Below are 15336 nucleotides of genomic sequence, written 5' to 3'. Positions count from 1 at the left end.
GCCATTTGAAAAGATGTGAAAAAAAATCAAATGAAATTAATAAATTTATAAATCGTCATAACTTATGATAGACTACGCTCGCCAGATAGTTTGAAAAAAAGCAGGAAATTTTGAGAAAAAAGCGGCCGCGGACTAAGCCCGAAAAAGCGAGATATTTAAAAATATGTTAGAAAAACTTTTGATAAGTATGTTCGTGCATAAGTTTTTGGTAGAAGCTCTGGGTATAAAAATGCGGTGCTTTTATACTTGAAATAACATTTTATAAATCGACAACTGAGTTGTTAGAATACATGCTTTCCGATCTAACGTAATAACAGGATTAAACATCGAGGAAAGTTAAAGGTTTTCAATGCTATTCCGCCAACTGCATCGTTGGATAAAAAAAAGTGCGAATGACTCAACTTTGATTGAAACAAAACAAACAATCATTGATGAAAACGATTCGCATTACAAGCTTTTTTTTTCAAAATATCAAAATATAGTTGGATATTCACCATTTGGACTACATAAAACAGTTGTTTAGATAAAGTTCTCATTTTCATCATATTCGTGAGCATGAATAGAATAATTTGTTCTACTGTAGAATCACATTAGTTTCGTTTTAAGAATGAGATCATCTTAAAATTATAGAAATTTATGTACCAATCAAATGAATTTATTTTTGTGCAAAGTTGAGTCGGTGAATGATTCAATCCATTTTTGCTGTTCGTTATTGTTTTTGTCAGACATTTTTTGGCTGATTTGCGGAGGGAGAAGATATTGTTCTCATGAAACGAATTCATGAATTCTATAGAAATTGTATTTTAAGGCTTATTCCTGAAATATTGTTCCTTGCGTAACTTTTGATTCCATCGATAGAATTTTCAAAAACTTTAGACATGCTAGCTTTATATTTCAACAATCGCTAAGCAGCTTAATTTCTGAGATATTGCAGTTTGAATGTTAGAAGTCCGAAAAGCCCGATTTTCGTAGAATTACTGTGTCTCAGGAGACACGAATTTAAGAAAGCTCAAATTTTTTGAAATAATAGCATGATAGTTGTTCTATCTCACGTAGAAAATTTTAACAAAAAATATCATCAGAGTAAAAAGTTACGAAAGTTTAAAGTCGAAGTGACAGTGCGTGTGTTTCCAATTTTTACACAACTATGAACGGCACTGCATGTATTATATTTCATTCCAAATTAAATAAAGTAGAATCTCGTGATATGTTTAGATATTTCCTTCAAAATTAAATCACGTGGGGTTTCGTGATATGTGAAAACGTCGTTTTCACATATTCTAAGCTGTCCTACGAAATGCTTAAATGTGACTTGCATCGCAAAATTTAAGAACATATTTTTTTTTCATAGAAATCATGTTTAAAGGAAAAGCAGGCAACCCTATTTGATTGTTGTGGAGGATAAAGCTATCAAATAAAATTGAATCAGGAAAACTTACTTTGTTATCTGAAATCTTTGTTGAAGAAAAGCAGGACATTCCGAGTAAAAAGCGGGACGGCGGAATATTTTCTTAAAAAAGCGCTTTTGCGAGACGGATGGCAACCCTATGATTGACACATCTAAGAGGTACACGGTCTTCGGCAAAGTTGTTTTTCGAATCTCCAGCAATAAGATGCATATTAGAGAATATGAGTTCAGCATTAGACTGTAGCATTAGACTGAGTCGATTTGGGGTCATTTTTGAATTTCTCAAACCCTGAGCTTCGTTTTGGTTCAAAACTGTTCCATGATTTTTTGCATGATTTTTAAGTAACGTTTACATGAGTAAATTTGAACTTTTATGTTTGTATGGGAAACTTGAATATTTTGTACTGAAGGACCAACAAAATTTTCGTTTCTATTGTGGAACCGAGCCTGCTTAACTTTGTATCTTATTAGGCAAAAAAGTTATTAGCTGTTTAACAGGGGTATGTCTTTTGGCATTGATAAACATTAAGTTGGTTTGACATCACTGCTGGGTGCCTAACAAGATATTGCATGACTACTTTTCATGCAATGCTTTGCGAGGCACAAGAAGTGATGTCAATTGAATTTACTTATCCAAAGGCTTTCTTTCAAATCATCAAGAGATGGGTTTCTCGTTGTTTTGTAATTATTATTAAGTTTGAATTTTTTACTTCAACATTTAACGAACTCTACTTCGAATTAACCACTAAATTAAATAGTCAGTCATTTTTTGCAGAGCAAATGAAAAGCACTTGTCAGATTAACCCTAGGCGCTTCGATTATTGTTTTTTTTTCTATTTCTCTCGATTTAATTACCTAATAGTCCTTACAATTTAAATATTTACAACACGAAATAGGTAGGTAGGTAACAGACAGACAGTTCGATCCTGCATGTTTTAGTGGTGAACAATTGGTAACCGTGAGTGATGAACAAATGAACAACAGTTGGTGTGGTGATGAATGGTTAATTAACAACTAACTAAAGAGTTTTTCTATTGGAGCGACCTCTAGCTATCGGTCGTTTCGTTGTCTTTGACCGATTCCACTGGCGTTTCCGTTTCCGTTACATTTGACACGGGGTCGCGTTCTCGTTTCCCGCGTCTGGTATAAGCGTTCCTCGGTAGCCAAAGTTCCTTGATCATGTCGGCACCTTTCTCTCCTATCATTATTACTGGAGCGTTGATGTTTCCACTTGTTATCCTGGGCATGATACTGGCATCGATGATTCGGAGTCCCTTGATTCCATGAACTCGCAGCTTGTGATCTACAACTGCGTATGGGTCATCCCTAGGACCCATCTTAGAGGTTCCGGACATATGGTAGATGGTCATGGTGTATTGGCGGATGGCACAGTCCCAATATTCATCGGTAAACTCAGGAAGATGCTTACAATTTGGCACCTGTTTACTGTGGAATCTTGCTCCAAATCGTTTCATTGCTTGAGTTTCTCCAAAGGCAATTGCAGCTTTAACACCTTCTCTTAGGACTCCAACGTCATCCGGATGAGTGAGGTAGTTATGGTACAGCAGAGGGTATCTTAAGGGATTCTTGGATTGCAGTCTAATGAACCCTCGACTCTTCGGTCTCAACATCATAGGAAACACTCCGAAAACATCTTGGTTGTTAATCTCACTGAACATGTACTCGTAAAATTCATCCTTCAGCCCGTGAGCTTTCTTGATCTGATCCCCACCATCCGAGGGCGTCGAGGCACTGGTCAACATAAACTCAATATCTGGCCAATCATCGGTTTGGTTCGCATATTTGGTGTTGATGAATCCAACCGCTTCCAGTCCTATGCTACTTGTCAAAGGTCCGTCCTCAGTAACGGCATAACGGATAGCAGAGTTCAAATTAACCAGTCGATTCATAATAACCGAAATCGGTTGATCAACTCTAAATACCAATCCCCCAACGGCAATGTGGTCTTGAAGGTTCTGTCCTACTCCGGGCAGCTCATGAATTACCGGAATGCCAACGTGTTGCAAATTTTCCCTCGGTCCAATACCAGAAAGCATCATAATGTGTGGGGTCCCAATGGCGCCAGCCGAAAGAATCACCTCTCGAGTTGCATAAACTTCGTGACGTTTTCCATCCCTTATGAACTCCACCCCCAGGGCCCTCTTGTTGTCCTGATCCATGATCACTTTGCTTACGTGGGAAAACAGGGACACATGAAGATTCTTTCGATTTCGAACCGGTCGCAAGAAGGCCTTCGATGAACTGCATCGAGTGCCCCGGCGCATCGTAAATTGGAAAAAGCCGAACCCGGTTTGCTGATCTCCATTCACATCCACAATGTCATAGCCCATCTCTTCTCCGGCCTGAAGGAATGAAACACCCAGCGGGGTCAGGTACGGGGCATCTTGGACTGTCAGAAGACCACCTAAAATGTAAACGATCGATGTTATTGAAGTTTGAAAAAGGGGGTTAAATTTAAAGGAATGCTGCAACTGAAGAACAATCGAAGAAAGTAAGGAAATAAGAATGCAATAAGCATAAATTAGCTATCACAAATTTAAACAAATCAGCCATGACAATTAAGTCATAAATTGAGGCCGAACATTATCTTTTTTAATATTTATTTTTATTTCAGACCATCACCATTTTGATGACATTCATGAGTGATCCTTTGCTAACAGTTAATAGAGTATCAATAGACTGAGTCGATTTGGGTTCATTTTGGAATTTCTCAAACCCTGGGGTCTTAAAAGCTTCGTCTTGGTCCAAAACGCATCCATGATTTTTTGCAAAATTTTTAAGAAACGTTTACATGAGTAAATTTGAACTTTTAGGTTTGTATGGGAAAATTGAATATTTTGTACTGAAAAATCGACATCATTTTTGTTTCGTCTGTGGAACCGAGCCAGCTTGTGGTTTTTATGCCAATTTATAAAATTCCCAAAGGAAATTTTCCGCTGAACAACTTTGTCGTAGACTGTAACTTCGTATCTTATTAGGAAAAAAAGTTATTAGCTGTTTAACAGGGGTATATGTTTTCGCACTGATAAACAATGAACTCACTTGACATCCCTGCAGGGTGCCTAGCGAGGTATTGCGTGACTACTTTCCATGCAACACTTCGCGAGGCTCAAGCAGTGATGTCAATTGAATTTACTGTTTGTTACATTCGATTTTCACTGTAACGTTTTATTTGATATGATATCAGCGATATTGGCAACTTTGTTTAAAAACCCATCCCCACGCAGAGAAAAATGAGCGTGAATAAAGATTCACCCATTCAAACGCAAAAATAACAAGCGTGTATTAAAAAATACTCTGAGCGGGGTAAAATCAGCTAACCGTGGAGGAAGCTGTCACGGCAATTTCTGGGCAATTTTTGGAGGAGAGCGCGCGAGTGAGGTGCGTCGAAGAAGGTGTTTTTTTTTCTCGTGCCGTTTTCCAACGCATATTTTGTCGTGTGAAATAAACGAAGATTAGTGAAGCCATGAATATGCTGAAGCAATGCAAGCAAAGCAATGAGCCCGGACAGGTTGGCCGATTGCCTACACCGGTTGATAATCCGGATCTGGGACATAGAACAGCTACCGGAGGAGTGGAAGGAGGGGGTAATATGCCCCATCTACAAGAAGGGCGACAAATTGGACTGTGAGAACTACCGAGCGATCACTGTCTTCAATGCCGCCTACAAAGTGTTGTCCCGAATCCTACTCCGCCGCCTAACGCCACAAGCAAACAGATTCGTGGGAAGTCATCAGGCCGGCTTTATGGAGGGACGGTCTACGACGGACCAGATATTCACATTACGGCAAATCCTCCAAAAATGCCGTGAACACCAAGTCCCTACGCACCATCTATTCATCGACTTCAAAGCCGCATACGACACGATCGACCGTAACGAGCTATGGAAAATCATGGACGAGAACGGCTTTTCCGGGAAGCTGATCAGACTGATCAAGGCGACGATGGATGGAACGCAGTGCTGTGTGCGGATTTCGGGTGAATTGTCGAGTTCATTCGAATCGCGCAGGAGGCTTCGACAAGGTGATGGTCTATCCTGCATGATGTTCAACGTGGCGCTAGAAGGTGTTATTCGACAAGCGGTGGGCGAAATGCGGGGCACGATTTTCAACACATCCAGTCAACTTATCTGCTTTGCCAATGACATTGGTATAGTCGGCAGATCATCTGCGGTGGTGGAGGAGATCTACCGCAAACTGAAACGCGAAGCAGGAAGGATTGGGTTGATGATTAATACGTCCAAGACGAAGTACATGCTGGCCTGCGGATCCGAGACCGACCGAACCCGCTTGTCCAGTAATAACAAGGTCACGATCGACGGCGACGAGCTGGAGATAGTCGAAGACTTTGTCTATCTCGGCTCCCTGGTGACCGCAGACAATGACACCAGCCGTGAGATCCGGAGGCGAATTATCAGCGGAAGTCGTGCCTACTATGGACTCCACAAGCAACTGCGGTCGAGAAGACTTAGCCCTCGCACGAAGTGTAACCTGTATACGACGCTTATTAGACCGGTTGTTCTCTACGGGCACGAGACATGGATATTGCTCGAGGAGGACCTGCGTACACTCGGAGTATTCGAGCGACGAGTGTTAAGAACCATCTTTGGCGGCGTACAGGAGAACGGAGTGTGGAGGCGAAGGAGCTCGCGCGACTCTACGGCGAACCCAGTATCCAGAAGGTGGTGAAGGCTGGCCGGATACGCTGGGCGGGACATGTTGCGAGAATGCCGGATGACTGTCCTGCAAAACAGGTGTTCGCCACGAATCCGGTAGGAACAAGACGAGCGGGGGCGCGACGAGCGAGGTGGTTAGACCAAGTGGAGCGTGATCTGGCGAACGTGGGGTGCCCGAGAAATTGGAGAACGGTAGCCATGGACCGAGTGAATTTTAGGAATTATGTTCGTCAAGTTATGTCGTAAGACGGAATACTATGTAAATATATAAAATAATGCTGAAGCAATGTAACTTTTGCCAGCAGCCGGCAGATCTCATGTGTAGCCGCTGCTTGGAAGTGTACTGCACCGTCGAATGCCAGATCCGCGATTGGTCAGAACACAAGCGGATTTGCATCAGTATTCCGAAGCTGTATCCAAACGGTATGCGAGTTGGGCTCTGGGTACTGGCCGGAATAATTGCCTCTTTGGCCGTGGAAAAAAGTGTCCGTTTGATAAAGAAGGATGCCGCCGGAGGACATGGCCACAGCCACGGTGGAGCGCCCAAGAAAGCAAAGCACCGTCCGCTTCCAACGAGAAAAGATCTTCGCAGGTTAAAATCGAGGAAGTATCGGAATCCTCACACGTTCCAGAGAAAGACGTTCGATTCTCGGCGCGCTCCAGAGCAGCGAAATGCCGGAACTCGTCAAACCAGCAGCAGAGCAACAACAACAGCAACAACATCCCGCACGGCAAGATCGTGCGTCGGACAACAACAACATCTCCAGCAAGAACATCCGGCACGCAACAACATCTGCCATGGGAAGTGCTGCACCAGCAGCAGGAAAACCAACAGCATCGGGCACTATCCTGTCGTGGCTGTGAAATCCCAATGTAAGTACACGCACATGAACGGGGAAGCGTGGGGTTTTAATCAAACTGTTGCCCCAATATAAACTCAATCAAACTTGATTATAACCATTTTATTTTGGGCTACCAAAAGCCACAAAACCATTATTACATGTTTATCAATGCGAAAAGACATACCCCTGTTAAACAGCAAATAACTTTTTTTTCCTAATAGAATACGAAGTTACTGTCTTCGACAAAGTTGTTCAGCGGAAAATTTCCTTTGGGAATTTTATAAATTGGCACAAAAACTATCAGCTGGCTCGGTTCCACATACGAAACAAAAATAATGTTGATTTTCCAGTACAAAATATTCAATTTTCCATACAAACATAAAAGTTCAAATTTACTCATGTAAACGTTACTTAAAAATTTTGCAAAAAATCATGGATGAGTTTTGGACCAAGACGAAGCTTTTAAGACCCCAGGGTTTTATAAATTCCAAAATGACTCCAAATCGACTCAGTCTAGAGTATCTTGACTTATATGAGACATACATATATTATATATGTAAACATGGATTTCTGTCTGTCTGTCTGTTCCGTATAGACTCGGAAACTCCTGATCCGATTTATATGAAACTTGGTAGGTGGGGTTATTGGATGCCGGGAAAGGTTCCTATTATGGTTTGAGACCCCTCCTCCAACTGGAAAGGGGGAGGGGGTCTCCCAAACACAAGACAAATGTTCGCATAACTCTTGAACCGATCAAGCAAATGGTACCAAATTTGACATGGGAAGGTATTTGGATAGAAAAAGTATTCCTTTGATTATTTGAGACCCCCATCTTTCCAGAAAACGGATAGAAAGGAGGTAGGGGGCCTCTTTTATAACATTTTACATAACCCAAAATCTAATTATGCAAATGGAACCAAATTTGGCATGGGAAGGTATTTGAGTACGAGAAATGTTTTTATGAGTGTTTGAGACCCCTCCTTTCTTCTATTGGAGAGTAAGACAGGGAGAAATTAGGATCCCATACGGTTTTTATTGATTATCTCTAGAGCAGTTAGAGCCAATGGAACCAAATTTTTCAAGGAAAAGTATTTGAAAACAAAAAAAGCTGCTATTGATATATGGTACCACATATAACCATACTGACTGGGCTCTCGATTTCGTATGTTGGATACAGGGGATTTTTTGGCAAATTTTGCAGGTTTCGCAATTCCGACGATAGGTGGCAAAATTAGAAAAAAAATGATCGAATTTTGGTTCAAGTATGATGTCAGTGAGATCAGTGGTTCCACTCCCTGCTTCCAGGGGAGAGATAAGAAAGGGAAAGAGACTCCTTTACAATTTCTGGCACAACTTGGAAAGCAAATGGAACTAAATTTGATATGGGAGAGAGACTTACGAGAGTTGGTTCTATGCTTATTTGAAATCCCTCATTTCTTCCATTGGGGATATAGAATGCGATTATGCAATTCTTTGCATAACTCGAGGACGTCTAAGAAATGGAATCAATTTAACATAAATGAAGATTATGGCACGAGAAATTGTCCTATTTTTATTTAAGGCACCACCCTTCTTCCAATGAGTACGATGGTGGGAGGGCCCTTATATAATTTTGTTGGCATAACTTAAAAATTAATCAAGCAAATGGAATCAAATTTGGCATGGGAAGATTGTTACAAAACTTTCCGCCTTGCAGAAAAGAGAGGAAATAAAGGGGTTTCATATAAATAATTTTGATGTATCCCTTAAGAACTATCATCCATCGGAACCAAATTTTATAAGAGAGAGTTTTTGGGAACGATAAAATCGGTATGATTGTAAGAAACGCCTGCCTCTTTCAAGTAGTAGGGGTGGAAAGAGAAAAAGGCATTTTTAGTATTAATCGAGCACTTATCAATCAAAAGGGACCATCTTGTATGAGAGAGGCTGTTTGAATACGAATAAATTAAGACTCTCCGTTTCAACAGGGCGAAAAAGGAAAAGAGATATGTTTTTTTTCTTATTATTATCGAACAAATGGAGCTACATGCGGTAAGTGACGTCACTTTGAAACCAACAATGTTTTTATAGAAGTTCGTTAGCCTTCCCCACTTTGGAAGAACAGAAAGTGGAGAATTCATACCAATAAATCATACATTTTGGCATAATTAAATAACTCATGACTTACAAACACAAAGTGACAATTTCAGATCTTAAAAACAGAATTCAATATCAAGTTACGCAAAAAAGATTAAATTATGTTTGTGTTGAAATTCCAAACGCCAGATGCAGTTCTCATTTTAAAATAGTGGTTTCTGATTTATGTTGAAAATGATTTCAACCTACAAAATCTAAATTAAGAAAATTTAACAAATTTAATTAATTTGGCACGGTCGCGGTGTAGGAAAGCATACCGGGTCAGCTAGTTTTCACAAAAAAAAGCTTTTCAAAAAACGTTTCAAATCGGTATGTACACATATCTAATTATAATCTAAATTCAATCTTTCGTTGATGTGATTACAACGAAGCGTCATAATGTAAATTGCCTAAGCCAAGACGTTAATTTTATCATAAAAAAAGCAAACTGAACTTAGGCGCTTCCAAACAGAACTCAGAAAAAAATCTCACACAATATAATACACGGATCATCACAGCTGTAATCAATGTGATGTTAGAAATAATCCTCTTAGAATTCTACAAGACTTTCAGCAATTCTAGTTGGAAGTGCCAAACCCATTAAAATTACAAGTAAAATAGATCACGCAGGAATACTAAGAGTAGAACGATGCCTAAATTTATTATTTTGAATTTAGGAGAAAATGAAACAAAAATAAGAACAAAACCAGATCATAGAGTGAAATTTTTAAGATGAAATGGATAGGAAAAATGTCCAAACTAAAAATCGCGATAAAACCTTACAATTAGAACTAAAAAAAATTAACTTAATTTTGCATTTAAGTTAAGTTTCAGTAAACTACAAATAATTCTTGTATAAATGTGAAAAAAAATATAGAAATGAAAAAAATTCTATAAATTTTAAAGAACACTGAGAAACTATACATGCGGAACTCGAAACTGAAATTTCAAACAATTTGAATTAAAAATTGACCTAGTTTACTCCGAATGTTTGCCAAAAAAAAACAATGTAAAAAAACTGTGCTATGGTTAGTCGCTAGGGGAATGAGTTTCAATTTTAATTAAAAATTGAGCTTAGTTTACTCGAAATGTTTGCAAAAAACCCAATGTCAAAATAATGTGCTATGGTTAGTCGATAGGAAAATGGGTTTTGATATAGGAAGAGAAGGAAATTTATACATCGAAAAAAAAACCGCCTGAACGAATACAAATGGAATCATAGGGTTGTGTTGAAGAAACATTTAGGAAAATATGTAAACCTTTGTAACTAATTTGTATGTTTTTTTTTGAATAAATAGCGTTTTTTCCAAAATCCTGACATAAAATGGGCATTTGGGCCTAAATTTAAAAAAAAACGGGAAATATCTGGCGAAACCTGAGCTAAATCCAAGAATGAGGTATGAGAAAAATAAAAGAAATTCACTTCTAATTTCAATTTTGCATTGATGCAAATAAAACCTTGAATCTGATTTGAACCTTTATTTTTTTTATTTTGATGGAAAATTTTCAAACATTCTGGGAAGGAAAACTGTCCAGAATAACAGAATTTTGCATTTTAAGAAGGTTTCCGGAAATAACAAATATTTCTTGTATCAATGTTAAAAAAAAAAATAGAAATGAAAACAATTCTATAAATTTTAAAGCAAAATGTGAAACTGAACATTTTTCCTCGAAACTGAAATTTCATTAATTTAAATTGAAAATTGAGCTTATTTTATTCCATATTCAATGCAGAAACCACAAATTAAATATAAGTGTTAAGGATAACCATTCCCGATTTTTTCTTGCACGTATCGGAGACAGAAAATTCCGAGAAATTATTTTTCCAAAACCTGACAAAAACCGGTCATTTAAGCTTAAATTTTTCAATCCAAAAAAGGGGGAAATATCAGGGAAAACCTGAGCTAAATCCAAGCATTATTCGAGACAAAAGTATGAAAAAAAAAATACTTCAAATTAGACTTTTGCATCGAAGCACATAAAAAACATTCAAATATTATTTCAAGCTGTATTTAAATTTTAAAAGTTTGTTTTTATTTTGATGGAAAATTAAAAAAAAATTGCTTTCGGGTCCAAAAATTGCAACTTATCATAACAAAAGTAGATTTTTTTTTGCTTTATTTTACAAATAATGTGAATAAATATGAGCAATTTTCCTTTAAAAACGGGCATTCGTGCTTGACTCGAATTTTTTTACGGAAACTAAGCAGTTTAGAAAAAATGTAAATTTGAAATGACTAGTTTTAATTATGTATTAAAAAAAAGAAAACAATAAAAGGTACGAACAATTGCAATTGGAAAATTTGAAATTGGAAGTCTTAAAATGATACCTCAAATGAAGAAATAGAAAACTTAGAGTAATTAAACTAAAATGAATTGAAACTCCGAAATTGGAAAACAATAAATAAAATGAGAATGCGTGAAAATTCAGATGCCGAATTGATAATTCAACGATCCCATATTTTTTTAAATCTTAATTTGAAACATTGAAAACCAGAAATTTAAATTAAAAATCAGTTATTGAAAATAACAATACTTCAAAGGAAACTATTGATGTTTCATTGGAAAATGGCATCCAAAAATTGTATACAAAATACTAAATTTTATTCCTCAGAATAAAAACTTAAAATAAAAGGTTTAATATTTAAGTTGAAATTACAAGAAATAAAATAAAGGACATAGAAATTGAAAACCGATACTCAGAAATTGAGAAACAGCAAATATAATCTCCAATTAAAAATTCCGATTCGAAATATAAAACTTACAGTTAAGAATGAGATTATTAAAATACATAAGTTGTTAAACACTTAGAAATCGATTAGAGAAATTGGCAATTGAGTTTGAGGAATTTTGAATCAGAAAACGATCTACAAAAATGTCTGGAAAATAGGGTCAGGGCCTTAGGAAGAACCGACTCATGGGGATGGTTTTGGTGACTGATTTTTACCTATGGTTTTAACCCAACAATGCACAATGTGACCCTTCACCTTAAAGGTGGCCTAAATTCTTATAATGAAACCTTAAGAAACAAAAAAATGGAATTTTCTTTCATCGACAGTTGAAATTTTTGAATTTGTTTAAGAGTCTGGTAGATCAAACTAATTTGATTTGAGCATAAAATAAGTTTTTAAGGGTAGCCTTCAATTTCTTCAAAACAAACTTATTCTATACTTAAATCAAACAAGCCCAATCTTCCAAACCCTTTTGCACATTCCAAGATTCTAACCTTTAATGAAAAGAAATAAAATTTTCAAAAAAAAGTAAGCGATAAAAATTTTTTGATTCAAATTTGTTTGATGCAAACTTCAACCAAATTTATGATTTGGCTTTGAAAAACTGCAATATTAATAATACAATACACCAAGAAAATATAAAATGTTGTGCAGATTTTTTAGGTGAAGATATGAAGTACATGTTTCTTTGACAGCAAATATTGTTCATAAAGAATTCCATAATAATAATCCTGCGGACGATTTTTTTTAATTACAATTTGGGATTTTTTCATAAAACAAAACATCGAAAATTAACTCAAATTCTTTTTTTTATTTGTGATTTTCAGCTGAACTAGTTTTGATTTAAAAATTTGAAATCTTGAAATTGAATTGGCAAGCAAATTTTTCAGTGAATGTTCTCTTGAATTTTTCAACAATTTTATGTTGATTGAAAAACTCATTTACAAACTAAATCTTGTTCTGAATTTTAAATCTGCATTCTGAATCTGAATTCTGTACCTGAAATCAAAAATGTTACTTTTAATCTGTTTCCGAATTTTTATACGATTTCTGCAATAAACAAAATAAAAATCCGAATCTTTATTGCAACTATATAAATTCATAATATTAAATCCATAATCAAATTATGATAATTGAGTAAAGTTATTCAAAAGTAACAAACTGGCCTAATACTATTGCCAAAATCTCAAAAACCTATCCCAAGTTCAAAATACTGCTAGAATTTTTCAAAATTTTCTCACTTGTTCATAGAAATTCAGGCCTGAATATTAAATTTACAATTGAACCCATTTCGGAGGTTCTGTTTCAATTTTCTCATAACCAAAATTATTTTCGTATTTCTGATTCTGTATTCAGTTTAGGATTCTTGATTTTCAGTTCGAAAAATCTTAAGAAGTTAGAAAGGAAAAGCTGCTTTGATAGCATTTCTTTTCAAATTTGAATCATGTTTTCGCAAATTATATGCATTTCCACTTTACTCTATTATCATTATATGATTATGGAATTAATATTTTGAGTTTAAAGTAGAATACCTCGCTCGCTTTTTGAACCCTCATGGTGCGGAGGGTTTAACCTCCAAACCCCTCCCTCCCTCCCGTTCTTAGGGCCATGAAGTAAAGTGTAAAATAAGGAAAGCAGGCCTCAAATGCGAAAATAGAACATTAGAAATATTTAACTTCTGATCGGAAAATGGAAATTTTAAACTCATAATAAAAAAAATTGTAACTTTGAACATTATGGTGAAAAATCGGAAGTTTAAAAAAGATAATGAGAAATTCAAAACAGAAATGAGAAAAAAGAATCCATTACAGCAATTGGAAACACGAAATTAAAAGCTATAAATTCAAAATAAAAAGTTAGATATAAGAAATTTGAAACATGAAGCTGATTTGAAAATTTCAATTAACTTGTGCCTGTAAATTGGTGATTGATTATTGAAATTTTAAATGCATTTGAAATTTTAGAAGGAAAATTTAAATTCGAAATAACTTTTTTTTTTCCAAAATTTTCAAGTTTTAAATTTCCGTATTGTAAACAGAATGCGGGAATTGTTTATTGACAATTGAACAATACAAAATGAAAATTTAAAATTTGAATACAGAGTCTGGTAAAATAATATGCAAAATAGAAAAGCAAAATATGAACATAAATTGAAAAGATGGAATGCATGAAGAATAATAAGAAATTGTGGCTTAAATAAAACGAAGTTAAATTCAAATTTCAAATTTACAAATTGGGTTTTAAAATTTAAACTAGGAATAAGAAAATCGAAATTAAAACTTATAATCTAGCAATAATAAACTGTTAATTTTTAAAGAAAATGAGGAATAGGAAATAGGAAATAGGAAATAGGAAATAGGAAATAGGAAATAGGAAATAGAAAATAGGAAATAGGAAATAGGAAATTGGAAATAACAAATAGGAAATAGGAAATAGGAAATAGGAAATAGGAAATAGGAAATAGGAAATAGGAAATAGGAAATAGGAAATAGGAAATAGGAAATAGGAAAAAGGAAATAGGAAATAGGAAATAGGAAATAGGAAATAGGAAATAGGAAATAGGAAATAGGAAATAGGAAATAGGAAATAGGAAAAAGGAAATAGGAAAAAGGAAATAGGAAATAGGAAATAGGAAATAAAAAATAGGAAATAGGAAATAGGAAATAGGAAATAGGAAATAGGAAATAGGAAAAAGAAAATAAGAAAATAAGAAAAAGGAAATAGGAAATGGGAAATACGAAACAGGAAGTAAGAAATAGGAAATAGGAAACAGGAAATAAAAATAGGATTGAGCATATAGGGATTAAAGAATAGGAAATAGGTTGACAATTGAGATCGTCAACTCAAATCGTCTTATAAGCTCATACCAAAACGTTTAAGCTAGATCTAGACTAGCAAATTCCTGTACCTTTCGCATGTTGTCTCTTGTTCCGTGCCAGATAGGGATTCCGCTGATCTTCCGATTTCTTGAAGTACGGCAGAACATCCTCGTAGCCCCAGCCCGGATTTCCGAACGCCTGCCACTGGTCGAAATCTCGTTTGTTACCTCGAATGTATAGCATCGTGTTCAGCACCGATGAGCCTCCCAACACTTTTCCGCGGGTCCAGCAGCATCGGTTTTCCTTCATTGCTTGACATGCTGTCTTTTGAGGTTGTGTTCTGGAAAAAGTTACGAAAAAAAAAACCAAATGAATAAGACGAATCGGAAATTAAAACATGAAAAACAAGGAATTTCAAAATTTAAAAATAGTTATTTCATATTCAAATTCAGAATTAGATTCCCTAATTTAAACTCAAAAAAATAGAAATTCTATTACAAAAACTTGTTTTTAGAACCCTTAGAAAAATGGCCCTTTGAACAATTTCATCAGTTTCCCCTAATAATCTGTTTCTCTTGTACTGCCAACAACTTGTTCTTAAATCATAACTAGTGACATAACACATGAATCAGCTTAGTGTCAATGATATGATACCATGGATTGCACACATAAACACCTTTCACTAAAAGCAGGTAGAACCATCTTGAACGTTTCATTCATCATA

General features: G+C 35.8%; 1 protein-coding gene across 1 annotated transcript in view; it reads right to left on the bottom strand.

The window, feature by feature from the left end:
* Positions 1-2145: 2145 nt before the first annotated feature.
* The window catches only part of LOC129755915 (glucose dehydrogenase [FAD, quinone]), a 76849-nt gene continuing 63658 nt past the window's right edge, over positions 2146-15336 (bottom strand). Inside the window, exons 2-3 of the mRNA XM_055752620.1 lie at positions 14702-14952; positions 2146-3833 (exon numbers count right to left, since the gene is read on the bottom strand). Of these exons, the coding sequence (XP_055608595.1) occupies positions 2455-3833; positions 14702-14952 (1630 nt within the window). The 3' untranslated portion in view covers positions 2146-2454. The remainder of the gene's footprint in view (positions 3834-14701; positions 14953-15336) is intronic.

This window comes from Uranotaenia lowii, chromosome 3, assembly GCF_029784155.1.
Source record: "Uranotaenia lowii strain MFRU-FL chromosome 3, ASM2978415v1, whole genome shotgun sequence".
Taxonomy (NCBI): Eukaryota; Metazoa; Arthropoda; class Insecta; order Diptera; family Culicidae; genus Uranotaenia; species Uranotaenia lowii.
Note: the sequence above shows the minus strand (reverse complement) of the source record. Positions and strands in the feature narration are given on the sequence as shown.